Consider the following 19,358-nt stretch of genomic DNA (forward strand, 5'->3'; position numbering starts at 1 on the left):
TTTGTAGCATAGGAAATTATCCTCACTCTCTCTAGTTGATGCTGACAACCTTGCAAGCTAGTGCATATAGTAGATGGGCCATAGAGGGTGTTGATGACAGCAGTCGAGAAAACGGAAGTTCCATTTTAAAGCCGCCACGCTTATAGAGCAAGCTGTGGTTTTGGGGATCTATCCAAACTGGCAAAGAAATGTGTCTCGTTTGCAAGCAGCTTTAGACACACTTTTTTAAAAAAAGGTGGGATTCCCTTTCAATATATTCTCACATGCCTCTAGATGAGCTGTTCCAAATCAGGATATCTTCTTATCTCCTCTTGAGCAAACTCAAGACCTGGGAACTGGGGATCCCTTTGGAGGAAACGGTGAGGAAGTAAATAAATAAACTTCCTAAATTATTGGGGAAATGGGCACCATACCGTTTCTCTTGACTAAGAAAAGATCCCGCTCAAACTGGGAGATCTGCTCTGAAAAAGACTAAAGCTAGACAAGTGAGAGAATTGTCAAGTATACATTTTGTCTGAGGTTTTTTGGAAGTGTAGGTGGATGCTGTCAGTGGCTATGGTAACGGGCGAAGAACAATCCTTTAAAATTATTTATCTTTGCCGCTGAGCTTATATTGACTTTTAAGTGGCTACTCCTCAACTTGGGAAGGATCCAGACACACCCACAAGCACACAGATACACACTGTAATACTGATTGTAAGTTAAATATGAAGCTGCACTTTGTGGCCTAGAAGGAGATGCTCTGGCATTCCATTCCAGGCCTTAGATTAAAATATCTCACTTAGATTGTTGAGTTATTTATAAAAGTATTTAAATACCACCCTCGCATAAAATTTCAGGTTGACATACAGCAATAGAAAACCATAAAAGCCATTAGAAATACTGCAAAACAATCATTAAAGTGGCTGGCTTCTCAAGAACATGTTTAAACAGCTGCATACTATTTATATACTTTCATGAATATGCATTTCAGGCATTTGCCTCTCATAAATGCAAGTGGATTCAGTAATGTTTCGAACCATTCAGTGAATTCTTGACGGCATCACTTGCCAAAGGCCTTGAAAGCTGTTTCAACCCTTCTTTTGTGTGTGCAGGCTGTTGAATCAAGAGAGTGAGTGAAATCAGTTTTGACCCGTGCCCGAGCAAAATAATTGCAGCCTAAGTCTCTTTAAAAATGTGTACTTGTGTGACAGCGTGTGTTGTTGCTGCAGCATCTGGAAAGAGCCATCCAAATGGGGCGTTTATCTGATGAGGCCTGACCTGTAATTGTCTCCCCCGGAGCAAGAAATGCGTAGTTTGTGGTGTGCATTTCATGAGTGTGCTTGTGGTGCCATTGCCCCTCTTCCTTAATCTTTGATACGTTTAAACCTTTGTTTCCAGGAATTAGAAGAGAAGCATCGGGAGGCACAGCTCTCCGCACAGCACCTGGAGTTGCATCTGAAACAGAAAGAGCAGATGTATGAAGAAAGGATCAAAGTAAAGATACCTTTTTTTATCTTCAGGCGTGCTTAAAAGATGCATGGCCCTCTGCACAAAACCCCAAGTAGTTGTGCTTTTAAAATTTCCAGCTTCCTTCTCCCTCGCTCCTGCACTTCTCTGAGGCATTGTCTCTGTCTCTCTCAGTATTTGGAGTGGGTAAACATGCTTAGTTGACTTGTTCTGTCATGCTGGTGGTCCCTTGTGGTCGGAGATGGTTGCTTTGCAGGTGTCAGAAGTAGTTTTGCAATGCTATTTAATAAAGTATTGCTTATTTGTGAAATCTTAAAAGGCTGAAAATCAGAAAGCTGGAGTGAGGAAAGAGTTGCTGGGTTTGGGTCACATAACTACAAGGGTACCTTGGTTCTCAAACTTAATCTGTTCCGGAAGTCCGTTCCAAAACCAAAGCGCGCTTTCTCATAGAAAGTAATGCAAAATGGATTCATCTGTTCCAGACTTGTAAAAACAACCCCTTAAACAGCAATTTAACATGAATTTTACTCTCTAACGAGACCATTGATCCATAAAATGAAGGCAATAAACAATGTAATGCAGTAACACAATCAATCAAACAGTCAGTCAGTAGTTGAACTGGGTTCCGCAGAGCCACAAAAATGAAACAAAAAAGAGCTGCAAAAACAAAAACGCAAAATAAATAGCAAAAACAGAGCAACCTCAGCGTAACACTCAAAACGGAAATGTGGCACTCAAAATGGGGCACATTCGGCTTCCGAAAAAAGTTTGCAAACCGGAACACTAACTTCCAGGTTTGCAGTGTTTGGGTTCCAAGTTGTTTGAGTACCAAGGCGTTGGAGAACCAAGGTACCACTGTAGTCAAGTTTTTTGAGAGCAGTGTTGTCTGCCAGTGACTCAAGGGATGCATCTGCTCACTTTTTTGGAGGGGGGGAAACACGAGTGAAATTATGCTGCACCATCTCAATTAAATGATAGGTGCCACTTATTGGGGAAACTCAAATTGCACAATTTTTGTCCTTTGGTTTCCCTACCCCAGCTCACCCTTTATGATGTGAGCAGCACTACTGTCCATTTACACAGTAGTCTGATATGTGAAGGAAACTCCTTAGAATTGCTGAAAACACCTTTGCTTAAAGCTTGATTCAAGATTTTTAAAGGTGTTTCTTAAATACCACGGAAAGGGGGGAAAGTTATATGGATGTCAGGTTGTTAGTATTTTTTCCAAAATCTCTTATATGCTGCCTTTAAATTGAAGCAGGTACTTGAAAACAAGGCATAGAGTGGGCACTGAAGTATTTGACTACAGCAGCAATAGAAGCCTGAACAGTTAGACTCCATCCTGCATTATCTTAGGTTCCCCTTCAAACTTTAAAAAATACAGATATTTTTATATTGTGAAACACACAAACTATGTGACTGTGGGGGGAAAGGTGGATTAATTCCAAATTGCCAAATGCTCGTATTAAAAACAGTTTTGCAGATACTAATGCACGCATACCACTACTAGAAGTTAGTTTGCTATGTAATTTCTGGTGAATGTCAGAAATGGAATTCGAACCCACGCCTCTAGGGTGCAATTTCTGGTAATGTAACAAAAAGGCAATCTTTGTATTTTATACTGGGAACCCAATTGATATTCCTGTTGCAGCCAATATGGCATATTGTGCCGCTTTGCTCTACATAGTCAAAACACCTTTGGATATATTTGCGTAGGAAAAATGAATTGCATCGAAACACTTTATCTAGCAGACCTGGTAACTGGAGGGAGTGTGACCTCTTTAACAGAGGTGGCCCCAAGCTGCTTTGTGCAGTGGTTTGGGGAATTCTTACTGGCAGAGTGAGAGACAGTTCTGGTCCATGGAGCACAAATTGCTGGTGGGAATTTTGAGCAGCTTCAGCTCTCCCAAGTCAGCTCCAGTAGGTCAAATCTGTCTCCTACTTCACATTTATTAGTTCCCAGAAGTGTCCCATGTTCATTAAGGGCCCAACTACTCGAAAGTATAGACTCTTTGTCACCCAACCCTCGGCTTGTCTTGGGAGGCGACTTCAATGCCCGGATCGGCATTGTTTCCCCACAAAATACAATATTATCTGGACTGAACTTGGTGGACGAACCTGAAATCTGTCAGAGGGCAGCAATGGACACCACCTCTAACCGCGCTGGGAAATATCTTTGTGAACATAACCTTTTCTTATGCAATGGGCACGGTCAAGGGGATCAAGAGGGTTATTTTACTTTTATCTCCCCCAGAGGATTTACTAGCACCATAGATTATATCCTAACATCTAATAATGTGCCAATTAACCAAGATACCTTCAGGATAATTCCCAGAGCTGAAAGTGACCACTTTCCACTTGAGGTATCTCTGACATCATTAGTTTCTCCTGCCTTTCCCAAATTATTGGATGTTCATTAAGGGAAGAATGTTTCATTTAACATAACATATGTGAGCAGAAGAAGCTGCTTTAAGCTGCATTAGGCCACTGGCCCGCCTGGTCAAGCAACTGTCTACTTTGGCTAACAATGAGTATCCAGGGGTTGAGGCAGTTGTCTTTACTGGTCCTGCTACAGTGGTGCCTCACAAGACGAAAAGAATCCGTTCCGCGATTCTCTTCGTCTAGTGGTTTTTTCGACTTGCGAAGCAAGCCCATTGACAGCTTAGCGGATTAGCGCTATTAGCGGCTTAGCTGTTTTTAGCGGCTTATCAGCTTAGCGGATAAGCAGATAAGCGGCTTGGCGGCTTAGAAAAAGGGGGGGAGGGTAAAAAAGTCGAAAAAAGTCGGAAGACATTTCGTCTTGCGAAGCAAGCCCATAGGGAAATTCATTTTGCGAAGCGCCTCCAAAACGGAAAACCCTTTCATCTAGCGAGTTTTTCGTCTTGCGAGGCATTCGTCTTGCGGGGCACCACTGTACTTCAGTTCCTTTCACTGACAATGGCGAGGACTGAACTTGGGACCTTTTCATACACAAGGTTTGTGCTCTGCCTCCATGCTATGGCCCTTTTCTTTGAAGTGAGAAAGGAGGAAGGGCATAGCTCTTTCCATAAGACTCCTGCCCCAAATCTTAGAGAAAAGATTCAGGCACCAAAATGTCTTGTGCCAGCCTTAATTCTGGAACCATCCCCTTGATGACGACTGGCAATAGGCACGAAGGAAGACAGTAAGCATGTATTTCTTTTTCTTTTAGGTGCTTGACCATCAGATGAAAAAAGATCTTGCAGACAAGGATGCGCTCGAGAACTTGTTGAGAAAACATGAGGAAGAAGCCCATGAAAAATGCAAAATTCTTGCAGAACAGAAGGCAGTATGTGAAGCTCCGATTTACTTACAAACACAAACAAGCCGGGATATGAAGTTGTGGTTTAAAGTTGGCTTTCAAATCCTGGCTTGTTTGGAAGCTGTGAACCACAGTTCTTGGTTTGCATGTAATGGGAAGCTATGGTTAACTTGTAGCTTCCTGGCATGTCTTCCCATTCATTTGATGGAGCTCCCCATTCATTTTGATGGGACATTGTCTCCCCATTCATTTTGATGGGACATTGTGGGTGAATGGAGCTTGTGCGTATCTTGGCTTATTAAGCCAGAATTTGATTTCCACGAACTGGGCCTCAGTCAGTGTCACTAGGGTGACAGTGTGAGAGAAAAATATATCCCTCTCAACTCTCTCCATGCCATTCATAATTATATAAACCTTGTCATATCACTGCCTTGCTTGTCTCTACCTTAACCTGTGCTGCACAAGAGCTTGTGTTGAAAGACGCCCTTATATTGCAGTGTGGTGTCCTAGATCAGCTTTGCTTGAGATGCAGTCAATGCACTCATCCTAAATGCTTATTTCTAGAGCAGCAACTCCTAGAATTGGGCCATTGAAGAGCTTCCTAAGAGCAGTTTGAGAGAACTGCATTGTAAACAGCTTCAGTGTGGTCCTTAGCCAAAGGGCTTGTTTGTGCTAAATTGGGATCCCTTGGGATCCCTTGTCCACAAATATCCAGGGGTAGTGTGCTCTTAATCTAGTTTTAGTTTCCTGTAGAAATAAATATGGGCAGATTATTGATGGTGCCTCTGTATGGGAATCCCCATTTGGCTTCGCTAAACTGGACATGCTCCATATAACTGTGACTTCATTCCCCAGCTTGAATAATTTGATCTGTTTCAGCAAGACACCATGCTATATATTCATATCTGGAGAGAATTGCTTTGTTCTGAAAGAAGCACACACAGCATTTTTCAAATCCCCCATGACATCAGCTTGTCTGCAGGATCCCTGTGCACATGTGCCATGGAATGCCTGTATACAGCAGAAGTTTCTGGGGAGTGCTGTAGGGTGTGCACACAACTAACATGAAGTGATGAGTAGCTTCTGAGCCCTTCTCCAAATTAAGAATGTGTCCCAGTTTTGCATGGCAAAGGAAGTTCAGTAATGGTAAGTGAGCTTGTCAGCCACCACTAAACTTATTATGTAAGGAATCCTTGCTTAAGCTTCCAAGGAACTCTGGGCTCTTCAGAACATAGTTTGAAAGCCACCCTTAAGTCATATTAACTGTAGGTATCTTTCTTTCAGATGCTCAATGCCATGGATTCAAAGATTAGGTCTCTGGAACAGAGAATAGTGGAACTGTCTGAAGCTAATAAGCTTGCAGCAAATAGCAGCCTATTTACGCAGAGGAACATGTAAGCATGAAGCTGTCCTTTGGCTCACAGCCCCCTGGGGAAGTTTGGAGTGCCTGTAACTGCTAGTGAAACAAGCCCTTTTCTGTGCTTTTCATAAAGAACCGATGACTCGAGGGCATTTTTCTAGCTGAAGAGAAACTCCCTGAAATCTCCACTGCCTTCTGTTCGGCTACTGAGTCTATTAGCTCTTGCTGGTCAGACATGTCCCTTTGGTGTGAGGTGCCTTTCCCTCTTTTTATTTTTTGGCATGCCACTTGATTAATTTTTGCTTTAAATTTTCGTTTTCAGTTCCCGAACCTCTGAGACATTTTCTGAGCGAGGAAAATTGATATTACGCAAATTTCTTGTGCGTGCAATGATAGCTTTAGGTAGGAGAATAACAGCTGTGACTTGTATCCAACTAAAGTTCTCTTCAGAGGAGACCCATTGAAATTAAAGGACATAGTCAAGCTCATTCGTTTCATTGGGTCTACTCTTGAGTAGGATAGGAATTGGATACAACAGGACAAACTCCTGAGGCTTATAGTTATATAGCAGGGGGAAAGCAGATACTGTATACTACTGTTTCCAGGTGTGTTGTCAGTATTGTAGTTGTGAGCAACATTAAGTCACAAGGGGGAGCAGCTCTTAATGGTTGCTCTTAACTTTGAACATAAGAACCATTGGCCCATCTAGTCCGGCATCCTGTTCTCACAGTGGCTGACCAGATGTCTATGGGAAACCCTCAAGCCAGGACCCAGGCACAAGAGCACTCTCCTCCCACTTCCATTCAGTTAGCTTGTTGTCCTAAAGCCCAGTTGTAGGATTAGCCAATTTTCATTTGTGATTAGGGAGAAGACTCAAGTCACATCCGTGCTCTATAGTAGCAGTTTTGGTGATAAATGTGACCTTTTCAAAATAAAAGTGTTCATATGATTGGATGGGGTTGACTCTGCTGATGCATCAGCACTCCTGGCCTAGGGAGCCATTTCTTCTGCACCCCAATGTAAGAAAAGGCTTTTGGCCAGGACTAGAGTACATCTTCCCCCCCACTTTTCAGGAAAGCCCAAGAAGAAATGATTTCTGAGCTCAGACAGCAGAAATTTTATCTGGAAACTCAAGCTGGAAAATTGGAGGCCCAGAACAGTAAGCTGGAGGAACAGTTGGAGAAAATCAGTCATCAGGACCACAATGACAAGGCTCGCTTGTTGGAGCTGGAGACTAGATTGCGAGAGGTAAAAGTTTGCTTGCCAATGTCAGTATTGCTGCTGCTTCTATAAATGAAACTGAATTGTCTAGCTGGCACTGGCAAAATGGCAGTGTGGCAGATTTTCTCTGTCCCTGTGGTAGCTCCAGGTGAATGAAGGTGAAGCTTCTCAACCCGCTTGAACAGGATGATAACTGGAGTGTCTGTTCATAACTTCAAGATGAGACTGCCTCTTGTCATGGGAGAAAGTGGGGTGACTGCTCAACATGATTATTTTAGGTCTCATTGGAATGGCTTTCACAGGGCTGTTTGGGCATAGTTTTCAGTGGTACGCAGAGTAATCAGTCTGTAATTTGGGTCTGAAGACTAGCTAGACAAGTGACTCTTTTTTCCTCATTGTATATTTTAATGTCGCCTCCTTCAGAACAATACGTGAAGCTTTTTCTAGGATGACATCCTTAAAACTGCATGTTAACCTACTTGGTTGCCATAAACATCTGACAGGTTTAATTATTCAGAAGTGGCAATGCTTACCACAGATGGAAGATCAGTTTTGGATTTTGAAAATGTGTTGCTGATGCTTTTTGAACAGCAGCTGAAACAAGAAATGACAGAGAGAGAAACTCAACAGCCTGCTTAGCTGGACGTTTAGACAACCATAGGCGGCGCCCCACTTATGTATGACCAGTTCACTTCTGACTTATATACTCATGGTGCTGGAAAATAAATAAGTCAGTTCAAACCCAGAAATGGCGGGAGAGAGTTGGTGAGTCCTTGTGGCCTCCCCAGAGCCCAAAGAGGATGTCAGTGTGGGCAGAGGAAACCCCAAAGAGACCAGAGGCACAGTGGGACATTGTTTACGCTGCTCAGCCTCCCCGCCTAACAGCTGACGTGCAGGGTATTGCAGCAGCAGCAGCCGCTTTCCTGTGCATCCTCCAGCCTCCTGCCAGCCTCAGAGTTTCAATTCTAGTTGTGGATATTTTTGGATACAGTATTTTTGGTATGGATTGAAGAGAAAGTGGCATAGGGGGTGTTTTAAGGGTATTTAGATGGTGCTCCTCACTTTACACTATCTATGCACAGTGTGTGTGGGGGAGAACGTAACCTCTGTGTAAGTGGGGAACCGCCTGTATTAGATTATATCACTTATTTTTATATCCTCACTGTCAAAAATGTAAATTTATTAAGAAATTGGCATCCCATAGTATTAGGAAGGAAGAAGTGAAAATTAATGTTGATCTGTGTATGGAGAGAGGCAAATATTCCAAGGGTGGTTTTCCTTGGAGGAATGAGCTGCAAGGAATGCAGGTGTTGTTGAAAAGGGATATGAGAGTGAGTTAAGGGGGGGAAGCTTTCCAAATGAAAGCCTGTCCTTGCATGCAGTTGAGCAATTCATGTACATCTGGCCACATGGGTGGTGGGCTGTGATTGTCACGGCATAAGCTTTTGTGGACCAGAGGCCACTTCAATAGAGGTGTAGTATGATCCTTGGTATATGTTTTTCAAAAAATAGAGCTGTCATGGTAACATGTGAGAAAAGCAATTTGTGACAGTTCAGTTAGAGTTTCAATGTTTGCAAAATAAGCCCATTGAACATGCATGACAGTGGTAGTTATGATAATTCACTGGAGTGCTAGGATGATTGTGTTCAGGCCTGTAGCAGGACAAGAAACCACTGTCTCATTTCAGACCCAAATAAATTCAGCTATTTCACCCTTTGAAATTCCTCCAGAGAATGACAACCGCCAGGTCAGAAACAGAGTATCCAGGGAGATTAAAATGTTCTCCTGCTTTGTGAATATTATCCTATCTGATATCAGATTTATGTCCAGGTGTTCCTCTGCATGGAGATGACTTTTTTGTCCTACATAAACAGCAGGACATTGCTGAAAGATCTTAAGCAAACTTCCATTTTGAAGTTCATACGTATCAATACTGTATTTAAACTCTTCAGGTTAGCCTTGAACACGAAGAACAAAAATTGGAGTTGAAGCGGCAGCTTACAGAATTGCAGCTCACCCTCCAGGAGAGGGAATCTCAGATTTCGGGGTTGCAGGCTGCCCGCGCAGCCCTGGAAAGTCAACTCCGGGAGGCTAAAACTGAGCTAGAGGAGACCACGGCTGAGGCAGAAGAGGAGATCCAAGCTCTGACGGTAAGCTCCAGAATTCTGGGCTGGTGTAAGGAGCTGTGCCCTTGAAGCATACGATCCAGTGATGCTCTTGAGTGGCTTGAAATTGTAATATTGAAATATACCCTTGGTTGAGAATGATCATCTGCAGGTGGCTTAGCTTGATCTGTTTTGCTTTGCTTCATCTTATGTCTCTGATGTTTGTTGAAAATGTGCTCCTAACAGATCTACACTTATTTTTTTTCATATGGATCAGCCTCCATAGATGTGATGTTTTTCTTTGTCTGGGTTTGTCTCTTCAGAGTAAAGGAAATATGCCTGATCATTCTAGTCCTTTTAAGGACTAGAATGTTGCCATTGTTCTACTTTCTGCTTGTCATCTGGCACGTTCAAGATTTAGACAGTCATTTTGGGTTCAGTGAAAGTACCCATATATGGTGTCTTCAAATTCCTCCTTTGGGGCACCAGTCTCACTCCTTCTACCTGTTTCTTTGAAACAGGAGCACAGCTAAGTGACACTGAGAAGAAGTATAACTCCATTTCTGTTGCCATTTTGAAACCCAGTCCAGACACAAAGGCCTTTTTAGAGGAGGGGAAGATGATCCGTTGGTGAATGATCTTTCAGAAGAGTTTACCCAGCATAACATGAGGATTGTAACCAGCTAAGCTTTGTACTCTGAGTAGACCCATTGAAATTAATGGACCTAAATTAGCCACGTGTATTATTTTCAGTGGGTTTACAAGCAGTGGACTAACATTGGAGTGCTCTGTTTTAAAGAGTGCACCGAGAGCACCTAAAGTCCTTACGTGAGTTGAGATGCTGTCATGAAGCTGTAGAAGGAAAAGTTGGGAGAGTGAATGATCAAGGCTTCTGAAAGGGGGAAGAAATGCCTGCAGTAGACTTCTTCTCTGTGCTCTGAATCATGCCTTGATATCAGAATATAAACTAACACTGAACTCAAGCTGGGGCCTGCTCTTATCCAGTATTCCTTGGATTTTGAAACACTATGTGCTCTGCCTTTCATAACTACTTTAGGATTGTACAGCATTGGCACTGAAATATCCTGGTTTAGAGGCAAGAAGTGCAACAAAAGGATCCCTCTGTAACCCTATTCAACCCCCGAAAGGGCAGTAGCTCTAAGAATTGGTGGCAGCTTCATGTGGATTTCCCTTGAGATAACTCAGTATAGGGCATAGATTCCTCAGCCTCCAAATACAGCATATTATTGAAGTACAATGTCTTTATTTTCATGAAAGTTTGGTGACATTCTGTCCATATATATATATAAATTAATGGTCAGATTTAACTTTGAAAAAGGCTGGTTACAGGTAAGTAACTGATGTTTCAGAACCATCATTCCTGTGGATTTGTGTCCCTTTTTTCACAGAAGTACTGAGATTTTGTTTGGGTGGGTGAGGATTCTCTTTAATATTGCAGTTTCATGCTGCCCCGTTTTTAAAGGAAGCTGGTGAAATAAATGTTGCCTTATACTTGTTCCCTAACAAAGGTGTCAGTTGTATATCTTACTATGCAGAAATAGTGAATCCTTCATTAAGGTACTCTTTCATTTTTTTATCCCCTCCCCTGAACTGAACCTAAATGTATACTATATGCTACTGATTTTTTAAAAAAAGATCTTGCCCTTGCAAAACAAAAACAGAAACCCAAATAAACAACGATGTGCTTTATGAAGCTGGATCTTCACTTTAAGGTTTGCCAAATTGTTGGGTGGTAGAGATTATTAACTCCTGCTTTGGCTGCCAGCTGTGGCTTCATGCATCCAGCAGTGCTGGAAGTGGGCTTGTGTCTCAGTGGATGCTAATGAAAGGAACAGTGTCTTTCATTAGGGACCCCTTTAACCGCTTTTGCAGCTGTACCTTGGGGCTTGAGGGATTAAGCAATAGACCTGTGCATGTATTGCTTGTGGTATTGGTATCCTGGGGAAGGAAAGCCCGACCTCTTCTGCGTTCAGAGATGCACATCAGCTGAGTGCTAACTATTAGGAAATGCAACTGTACCAGCGCAGGAAACTTGTGAGTAATGAATGCCGTGCTCTATCCCATGAGTGGTCAACCTGAGGCATGGGTGCCATAAGTGGCACAGGAACTAGGAGTTTGTGACACTCCTAGACTGAAGCCCAAGGGTCCGTGGGTCATGTTAGAGAGCATAGGGTGACTTTTCACATGGGTGGTTGTACTGTAATGCTTTCTGTAATGTGATTTTCCAAAGTTACCTAGAATCTATAATTGCATTGCCTGCTTCCAAACTAATGGAACTTGGGGCTCCAGAGACACTGGTGCTCAGAGTAGACAATGCTGGGCCAGTTGGACAAATATATAAGGAAGCTTTCCATGGGAAAGGGTCACAGTGTGGCTTGGAAAAGCCCATAGTGCCAACCTCTGCCATGCTGTGCTGCTGCCTGCTCTCTGGCTCAGTGGATGTGAGGCAAAACCTAGCCCAATGGTTTCTTCGTTTTTTGGAGGGTGGTGGGAGAGATCTACACATGCGCTGTAGTGCCTGTTAGAATGGCAATGTCTTGTACGTTGGACTTCTGACACACTTGCAAAAGGTTGGCCACTGCTCTGCTTCTCTATCCGATCTTTTCCAGTGCAGATACGGAAATGTGGAATACTTGGCTTCTAGGCCAATAGAAACAGGGGCATGCTGTATGAGATGATTTTACTTAGCACTAAAATGACAACCTGCATTTCCTCAAAAGAGCTCCTGTTTCAGTCTAATGATTCAAACACCCCATTAAGAATTGGGTATTACATCTAGTGGAATGCTGGGAAGGGGGGAGGGGGTCTCATTTGAGCCTCTTTCAGCTGATTGGTGGAAGAAAAAGTTCATTTTCTAGTCATTCACTTCAGACTTGGGTTGAGCAGCTTTTCCGCCTTGGGTGTCTTTGGAATGAATGGGTTGGCTTGAATAAAGAAGAAACGTCCAATGAGCAACCAGTGACCTGAGAGTCCCTTTGCTGCGGCTTGAGACTGCCTCAATCGGACTGATGGGAGAGGGTCCAGTGGCTGGAAGATGAGCTTTGTCTTTGTGTCACACTTTGCTTGCAAAAACACTTAAAACGGTGCATGCCTTTTCGCAGTTGTCTTGAATCGAAATGCTTCATGTCTTTGAATGTTAGACTTCCATGATCCAAGCAATAATAAGCATAAAATTATTAGTTGGTTTCGTCACTCCTTTGGGAAGACATCAGGCTGCTTGTTAGGCTTGTGGTTGTGTGGCTGAATTGCTTGGTAAGTTTGCCTAATCTCCATGATAGGCTTTTCTAACACTTTGTGCTTGTGTGTGGACTCTTAAATACATGTGTAGGATTTATTTATTTATTTTTAAATCCCATGAAGTAGTAGCTCAGATGTGGAAATAAAAAACGCAAGGCAAACCATTTCAAAACTCTTATTAAATGGCAACTACCTTCTGAAGGCCGCTGAAAAGGAATATTTTGGCATTTGCCACGAAGCAGTGCATTCAGTTGTACATTTAGCTCCAGTAGCTGAGAACACGGAAGCATGAGGATGCCTTAAGTCGACACAACGTTTGGTTCTTTTGTCCTAGTAGCATTCACAGCCTGCAGCATCTGCCTTTTTAACTTTGCTTGCTGGTAGATTGTTCTGCAGTTCATTTAGAAAGAAAGAAAACAGCTGTTGGATTCTAAAAGTAATGTATGAAAAAATTGATGATCAACTTCTTACCTCCTTTAGGCTCATAGAGATGAAATCCAGCGTAAATTTGAAGCCCTTCGTAATAGCTGCACAGTGAGTATTAAATACGGATCATTGAATTATTTTGAAATTAAGGAGAAGGAAGGAAAACAATCTAATTTTGCTCCTTGAAGACAAGGGTTCATGACATGGCCTTTTGCTTTCAAGGAGTTAGCAGGACCAAGACTGATTGGATTGCTTCTTTAGATCTCAGGTGAATCTCAGCTTAGAGATTTTATCCTGATTTAAAATTGACAGTGTTTCTCAAGTTTTTGAAGAAGCCAGTATGAAATCTCATTGTAGTGCAGCTAATAAGAATGGTGTAGCAGCTGCAACAAGTGATGTATATATAGAGATAACATTTCCCCCCTTACAGGTGAAGGGAACTATCATAGTACAGTAGGATGGAAGGCAAAGGAGGGCATTTAGTTAGGCTCAAATGTTCCTAATATGTAGTCTGACTACCAAATAATTTGTAGGCTGCAGCAGTGGCAGTATTTCATCTATATGTAAGAAACAGTACATACGCTTGTCACTTTTGAAGTGCGACATGGGTGTGCCAATAAACAGATCAAGCAATTGTTGCATGTAGTCTTATTTTCCATTACTGAGGTGTGTAACGTGAAGTAGCCCTAAAGTTTCCCACAGAACCATGCATGTAGATTATTGTTTTCAGTTTCCTTTTCCTGCCATCAGCATTTTGGTGAGCCTCTTAAGGCTCCTTGACTGCTTTTCAAGACCTCTACATTTTGTGCAATTGAACAACACACACACACACACAGAGAGAGAGAGAGAGAGAGAGAGAGAGTGAGTGAGTGAGTGAGTGAGTGAGTTTTCCTGGTAGTTTGCCCTCAAGATACAGATCCAAAGTAGTCTGACTTGAAATAAATATTTTTTAGGAGTTGAAATGTCTCTAGTGTTTTAGATTTTTAAATCAGAAAGCAAGTAAGTACTCTCTGTAAGAGGTAAGTGTACCCCAAAAGTAGTAACTAAGCAGCTTTTAGAAATGGAAGATTCCCTCCTTTATCATCATGTACTGGATTTCTTCATAAAATACATGCCACCAAAGGATCTTCTTTCACACATCATTCAGTATGATAGAAAGAGCTATACTACAGCCATGTGGCTCCAAATATCTCTTACCAGTTTGTGTGTAACCTTTAGCTGTTCTTTAAGTTAGCAAAAAAAGTGCTGGTTTATGCATGCATATTCATCATTTGATGACCGCAACATCAGGTGGCGATTTCAACCTGTGGAAGGGTCTGTTGCAGGTACTACACCACAAACTGAACTGTCACATCACTGTATCACCTCAAATCCAATGCTTTCCAGTTCACACATTCAGCTGCTTTGTTGTCTAGTGTACATTGCAGGTATTGGAGGTTATCCTCACTAAAGATGCTGAAGAATTTGAAGGAGTGCTGTTGTGAGCAAAAGCATGAGTGGAAACTTTTTTTGTTCTGGTTGTAGGGAACTAGATAGTTGCATAGGTTTTGCATGTCCTTATGCAGAAGTCATAATGTAACAATAATGAGAGAAGCTACTGGAGTTAGGCAAATAATAGGGAAGGTGAAATAAATGACTCAGTGTCATTGGTACCAAGGCTGCCTTGGTTTATAAGGAAAGACATAACCTTACACCGTAGAGGAGGCCAAGGCTAGAGGTTGAAGGCTTTGTTTTTGCAGCAAAGCCATATTGCTTTTTCGAAAAAGAAAGAAAGGAAGGAAAGGAAGGAAGGAAGGAAGGAAGGAAGGAAGGAAGGAAGGAAAATCAAGGAAAAGGGAATGGGATTAAATGTCCATTCCCTGCTGCTAATCACCAAAGAACCCTGGACCTTGACCAAAGAACTCTGGAGGAGCAAAAAAGGACATGGAAATGAAAGCCTGTTGGAAGAAATTGGGCATTTTCTTCAATGCAAGTTGATTTTCTGTTGTATTGTGGAATAGTCACCAAATAAGTTGCCGTTTCTGAGATTCCTCTGGGAGCCTCCTTCATGTTCCCCTGGATGTGAGGGCGATCTGGCTGCGACATCTGTCACCCCATTGATCACCAGGGTTGATTCGGCTGATCTGGCTGGCTAGGCGGGTGTCCCCTTCCTCCCTCACCGCTCCATGTGCATCCCTCCCGAAGCCGCGCGCTCGGTGGAAGAGGACGACCATCCCAGATAGAAGGAGTGTACCGTTCTTCGGTGAAGGGTATACAATAGCTGCGCTCCCCTGCTAGAACCTCCAAACAAGGTCAAATAACAGATCTCATCAAGAGTACCTGAACCCCTATAGTAATTCATTTGTCATTTCACACACTTGATGAGAATTGCTTCTTTAAACCTGCCCCTGAACAAGGACTATATCCCAAAACCTCTTGGGACTGTATTAAACATTTCCCCAAGCAACTGGCATTTTCTCCTCTCCCTGTGAGCTTCCGCTTGGGTGTACATGCTTGTTTTGGGTAAATGGGAAACCAAAGCTGCAGCTGAAATTGGTGTGGTTTCCTGTGTGCTGGAGGGACAACTTTTTTTTTTCTGTCGATCCATTGCGTGCATTTTTTTATTCAAATTCAAAACAGTCTGCAACTCCACTAGGTGTCTCTTCGTTTTATTCATGGCAGTTTGCCAAGTTCAGAAATAGGATAGAGGTGCACATGTAAAAATTGAGAATGCAAATATGGAAAGGAGTTTGCCATGACTTCTCATAAACCCAAACGTCTCTTTCATAGCTTTTGGTCTCTGCTCATTTCAGCTATATAAGCAATTGCTTCTTTGCATCAGCTTGGCTAATAGACAACTGTGTGTGGGTTGCTTCCTTAGGAAGTTGGAGCATAGTCTTCCAGTTAGGCCCTCACTGTTTTATCTCTTGTGCCTAAGCTTTTGGTGCCTTGATACTGGAGGTTTTGCTTCCGGATCCCATCTGTGATGATTCTTGATGGAGAACTGGAAGCTGCATATTGCAGTTGCTTTCTTAGATGAAGGAATTAGATGAACAAGCCAAGGGTTGTTTTGGAGTTTGGAAAAGATGAATGGTTTGTGCTACCATATTTTGCTGTTTTTGTATGTAGAGACCATACTGCATCAAGACTCCTAGACTGTTTTTATACTTCATCCTCAAGCAAAGGGTGCAATATGTCTGTTGTCATGCTTATTCTCAGGAGACAGGAGGAAACGGGGGCATACCCAAAATAATTGCTTCACACCTTTTATATAGTCGACCACCTCCTGCAATACCTGCCCTTTGGAATCCCCTCCCCTTGGCAGGCGCCGTCTCTGTTGTCTTTTCAGTGCCTACTGAGACCCTTCTTCCAACAAGCATTATAAGTAGGGATCTTTTCCAGCCTGTATTGGAATGTATGTAAGTATTGTATCTGTGCTCCCTCACTCCTGCCTTTACTCAGGCCTCTCCAGGCTGCAGAGCAGGTGTGGAAGGAGCTGCCCCAAAAGTTCCATCAGACCATTGGTGGTGCTGTGAGGATCTGATAGTATGTGTGCTCCCTGGCCTGGGTTCACTTGGTTTAGTGTTGCTTCTGAGCAGAGTCATAGTGTTTTGTCTTGCACTGTAAGGATCACTATGCACTTGTACTTATGTTGCACGTGAGAAATGCATTTATTAACTATCTGTCAAGGGAAGGGTTTGGGGGATGAGTCACTGGACAAGAATTTTTACCCAAAGTCTTGCCTTGGTGGATCAGACCAATGGCCCACTTAATCTAGCAATTGTCTACAGTAGAGATCAGCCCAAACAGCACAGAGAAACTCAAAAAGAAGATATCAGGATGGAAGTGATACATTGCTGCTTTTGTCCTCTGCACACCTGCTAATTGGGGTCATGTCACCTCAATATAATCTGTTCCATTTTATTTATCACACCTGAGTGAGCCACTGATAGATATATGCACAGGGGCTAGTTGCCATGACAACTTCCTGTGGCAATGAGTTTCATAATTGATTATACATTGAAATAGGAAGTGCTTCCTTTTGTATGCCTTCTTTGATGTCTACTTTGCTAGTTAAATGAGTTCCAGTGTATTCAGAGTGATTTTCAACATATTGCTTTAGGTTATTTAAATTCCTTCTAAGCTAGTAGCAACATGATGAGAGATCTGCCAACACATATTCATGTTTTCTTTTAGTCCACGCTATTTAGAAACTGAATAAAATCTGGGTCCGCGTTAAAGGAACATTCATAAAGGAAGCAAGTCCTCTGTACCACTGTTGGTCATGATAAAAGAATATTCTTGGCCTGACGTTTCAGAGTTATGTGTGTAATATGTTAACAGAAATCCCCAACACCCTTTTAATCAACTGTTCGTCTAACCTTTGATAAGTCACAAGCAGTTGGACTAGGACAGGATTAGGTAACATAGTGCCTGCCAGATTTAACGGGCTAAAACTCCTACCAGCCCCAGCCAGCATTGGCTAATGATCAGGGATGATGAGAGTTGTAGTTCAGCAGCATCTAGATGGCACCATGTTGACTATTCCTGGATCAAAATATCTAGAAGAAAAAGCCTTGTACTCCACAGTGATTTTGTTTTAATGGAGACACCTTCCTCTTAAAAAGAGAAGAGGGGAAGAAATCCTCTTGGTTGGTGCTAGAAATCAGTAATTTATTTTGTGAGATTAGATTAAATGTCCTCTTTGGGAGCAAAGGGTATTCTTGAGGGATCCTGTTTCAAACAGCTCGAGCAAGTGCACCAGGATAAAACGTACAGACCCTTTTACCCCGTGATGACGACCTTCAGTCCAAACCAGTATTCATTTACAACACTGAAGAAGCACTTTCCCCTAATTTCTCCTCCCCACCTGCCGCTGCCCCTCATCCTCTCCCAGCAACTTTTCCAAACCACCAGTTGGAAGATATTATCCGTGTTATATGTTTCCACCCATACCTATTCTACTATACCTTTTTTGTTGTGCAACATTACAGTAGTGTGCTTTAAGTTACACATAAGAAAAGGGATTGTCTGCTTTTTAAAATGGAGGAGGTCCACATTTAAGTGGTAATATGGGGCATACTTTCCTGTTAAATATTCCCACCCTCACTTCTTTCTTTCCTCTTCATTTTCTTCCCTCCCCCTCCCCCTTAAACTCTTTCCTTAAACTTCACTTCCAAAAAAGAATTTTAAAAAATTGCTGTGGTTGTGCTTTAGAAGACTAGTAGGTGGCCAGTGTCTTTTAGAACAGCTTTTTTTTAATCTGTTCCCGTGGTTATAGCGAGTGTTGCCTCTGTCTGTAGTGGAATAGTGTGAGCAGGTATTAAAAGAAAGCCATGCTTTTCTTATTCCAGAGTTACTGTGACTTTCTGTGTTTTTTGTTTGGTTTCTGTCTCTCTCTACCCAACCCAAACCCCTGCCCCAATATAGCTGTGTACTAACATGGGATAGTTGAATTCAGCATTTTGCTGGGGGTGGGGAGATGTTTCCAGACTGCTACAGTACTGCTTAAAATATTGGACATCACTTGTTTGCACAGAAGCATTGTTGCCTGGTTCTTATCTCTTATTTTAACACTGATATTGACTTTCCTCTTATAATCTGTTGTGCTGCCAAACATTTCCCCTCACGTTTCATCTTGCTGTCCTTAACTCTGCTGACATTAGAAATCCAGTCTTTGTTAAATCAGTGTGTGTGGCTTTTTCTAGCGGTTTGCGAGTTCTGCTTGGTTTTCTTTTTTTTATTTTAAAAAACACACTTTAAGAGAGTGGCATTCCAGATAATGCACCTCTCTTCAAAGAGCTCTCTGTTGGGTATTATGAAAATCTCTCTTTTGAAAGCTAGCATCACCTTTCCTCCGATAGCATAGTGTAAGGTTTGGAGAGAGAAACCAATCTGCTTATGCCCTTTTATCACCATGCAGCAAGTTTGGGGAGAAGACCATTAACTGTGGACTCCCAGTTCCTGGATTTTGCCACAACGATGCGCTCTCAAAGTCATGCCATAGGACACAAAAATTTTACAATGCAATGTATTTTGTACCTTAAGGCTGAATTAAGCTTAGCTCTTCTGAAGACAAAGGTCCGTATCCAACATTCTCTGTCTGCTAGGGTGAGATCCCTTGTGCTAGCAGATGACAAAATTTAAAAGTTGCCCAAGGGAAGAATGGATGTTCCAGTATGAACCTGAACAATGTGGTGATGCTCAATAGTGAAGCAAGTTGAGTTACATCAGCTTAAAACTGGGTAGGTGCAGACTTAGTATGAGCAATTTTTACTT

The 19,358-nt window shown here is 42.3% G+C and overlaps 1 protein-coding gene across 11 annotated transcripts in view; it reads left to right on the top strand.

Annotated features, from left to right (window-relative positions):
• The window catches only part of CIT (citron rho-interacting serine/threonine kinase), a 114,035-nt gene that overhangs the window by 52,182 nt on the left and 42,495 nt on the right, over positions 1-19,358 (top strand). For 10 of the 11 annotated variants that reach the window (XM_079956286.1, XM_079956291.1, XM_079956289.1 and 7 more), the window contains 6 exons: positions 1,381-1,476; positions 4,640-4,756; positions 6,014-6,123; positions 7,163-7,337; positions 9,264-9,461; positions 13,155-13,208. In XM_079956286.1, coding sequence (XP_079812412.1) covers positions 1,381-1,476; positions 4,640-4,756; positions 6,014-6,123; positions 7,163-7,337; positions 9,264-9,461; positions 13,155-13,208 — 750 coding nt within the window. The remainder of the gene's footprint in view (positions 1-1,380; positions 1,477-4,639; positions 4,757-6,013; positions 6,124-7,162; positions 7,338-9,263; positions 9,462-13,154; positions 13,209-19,358) is intronic. The other variant, XM_079956294.1, reaches the window with a different exon arrangement.

The sequence above is a fragment of the Podarcis cretensis genome (assembly GCF_951804945.1).
Source record: "Podarcis cretensis genome assembly, chromosome: 16".
NCBI classification, from domain to species: Eukaryota; Metazoa; Chordata; class Lepidosauria; order Squamata; family Lacertidae; genus Podarcis; species Podarcis cretensis.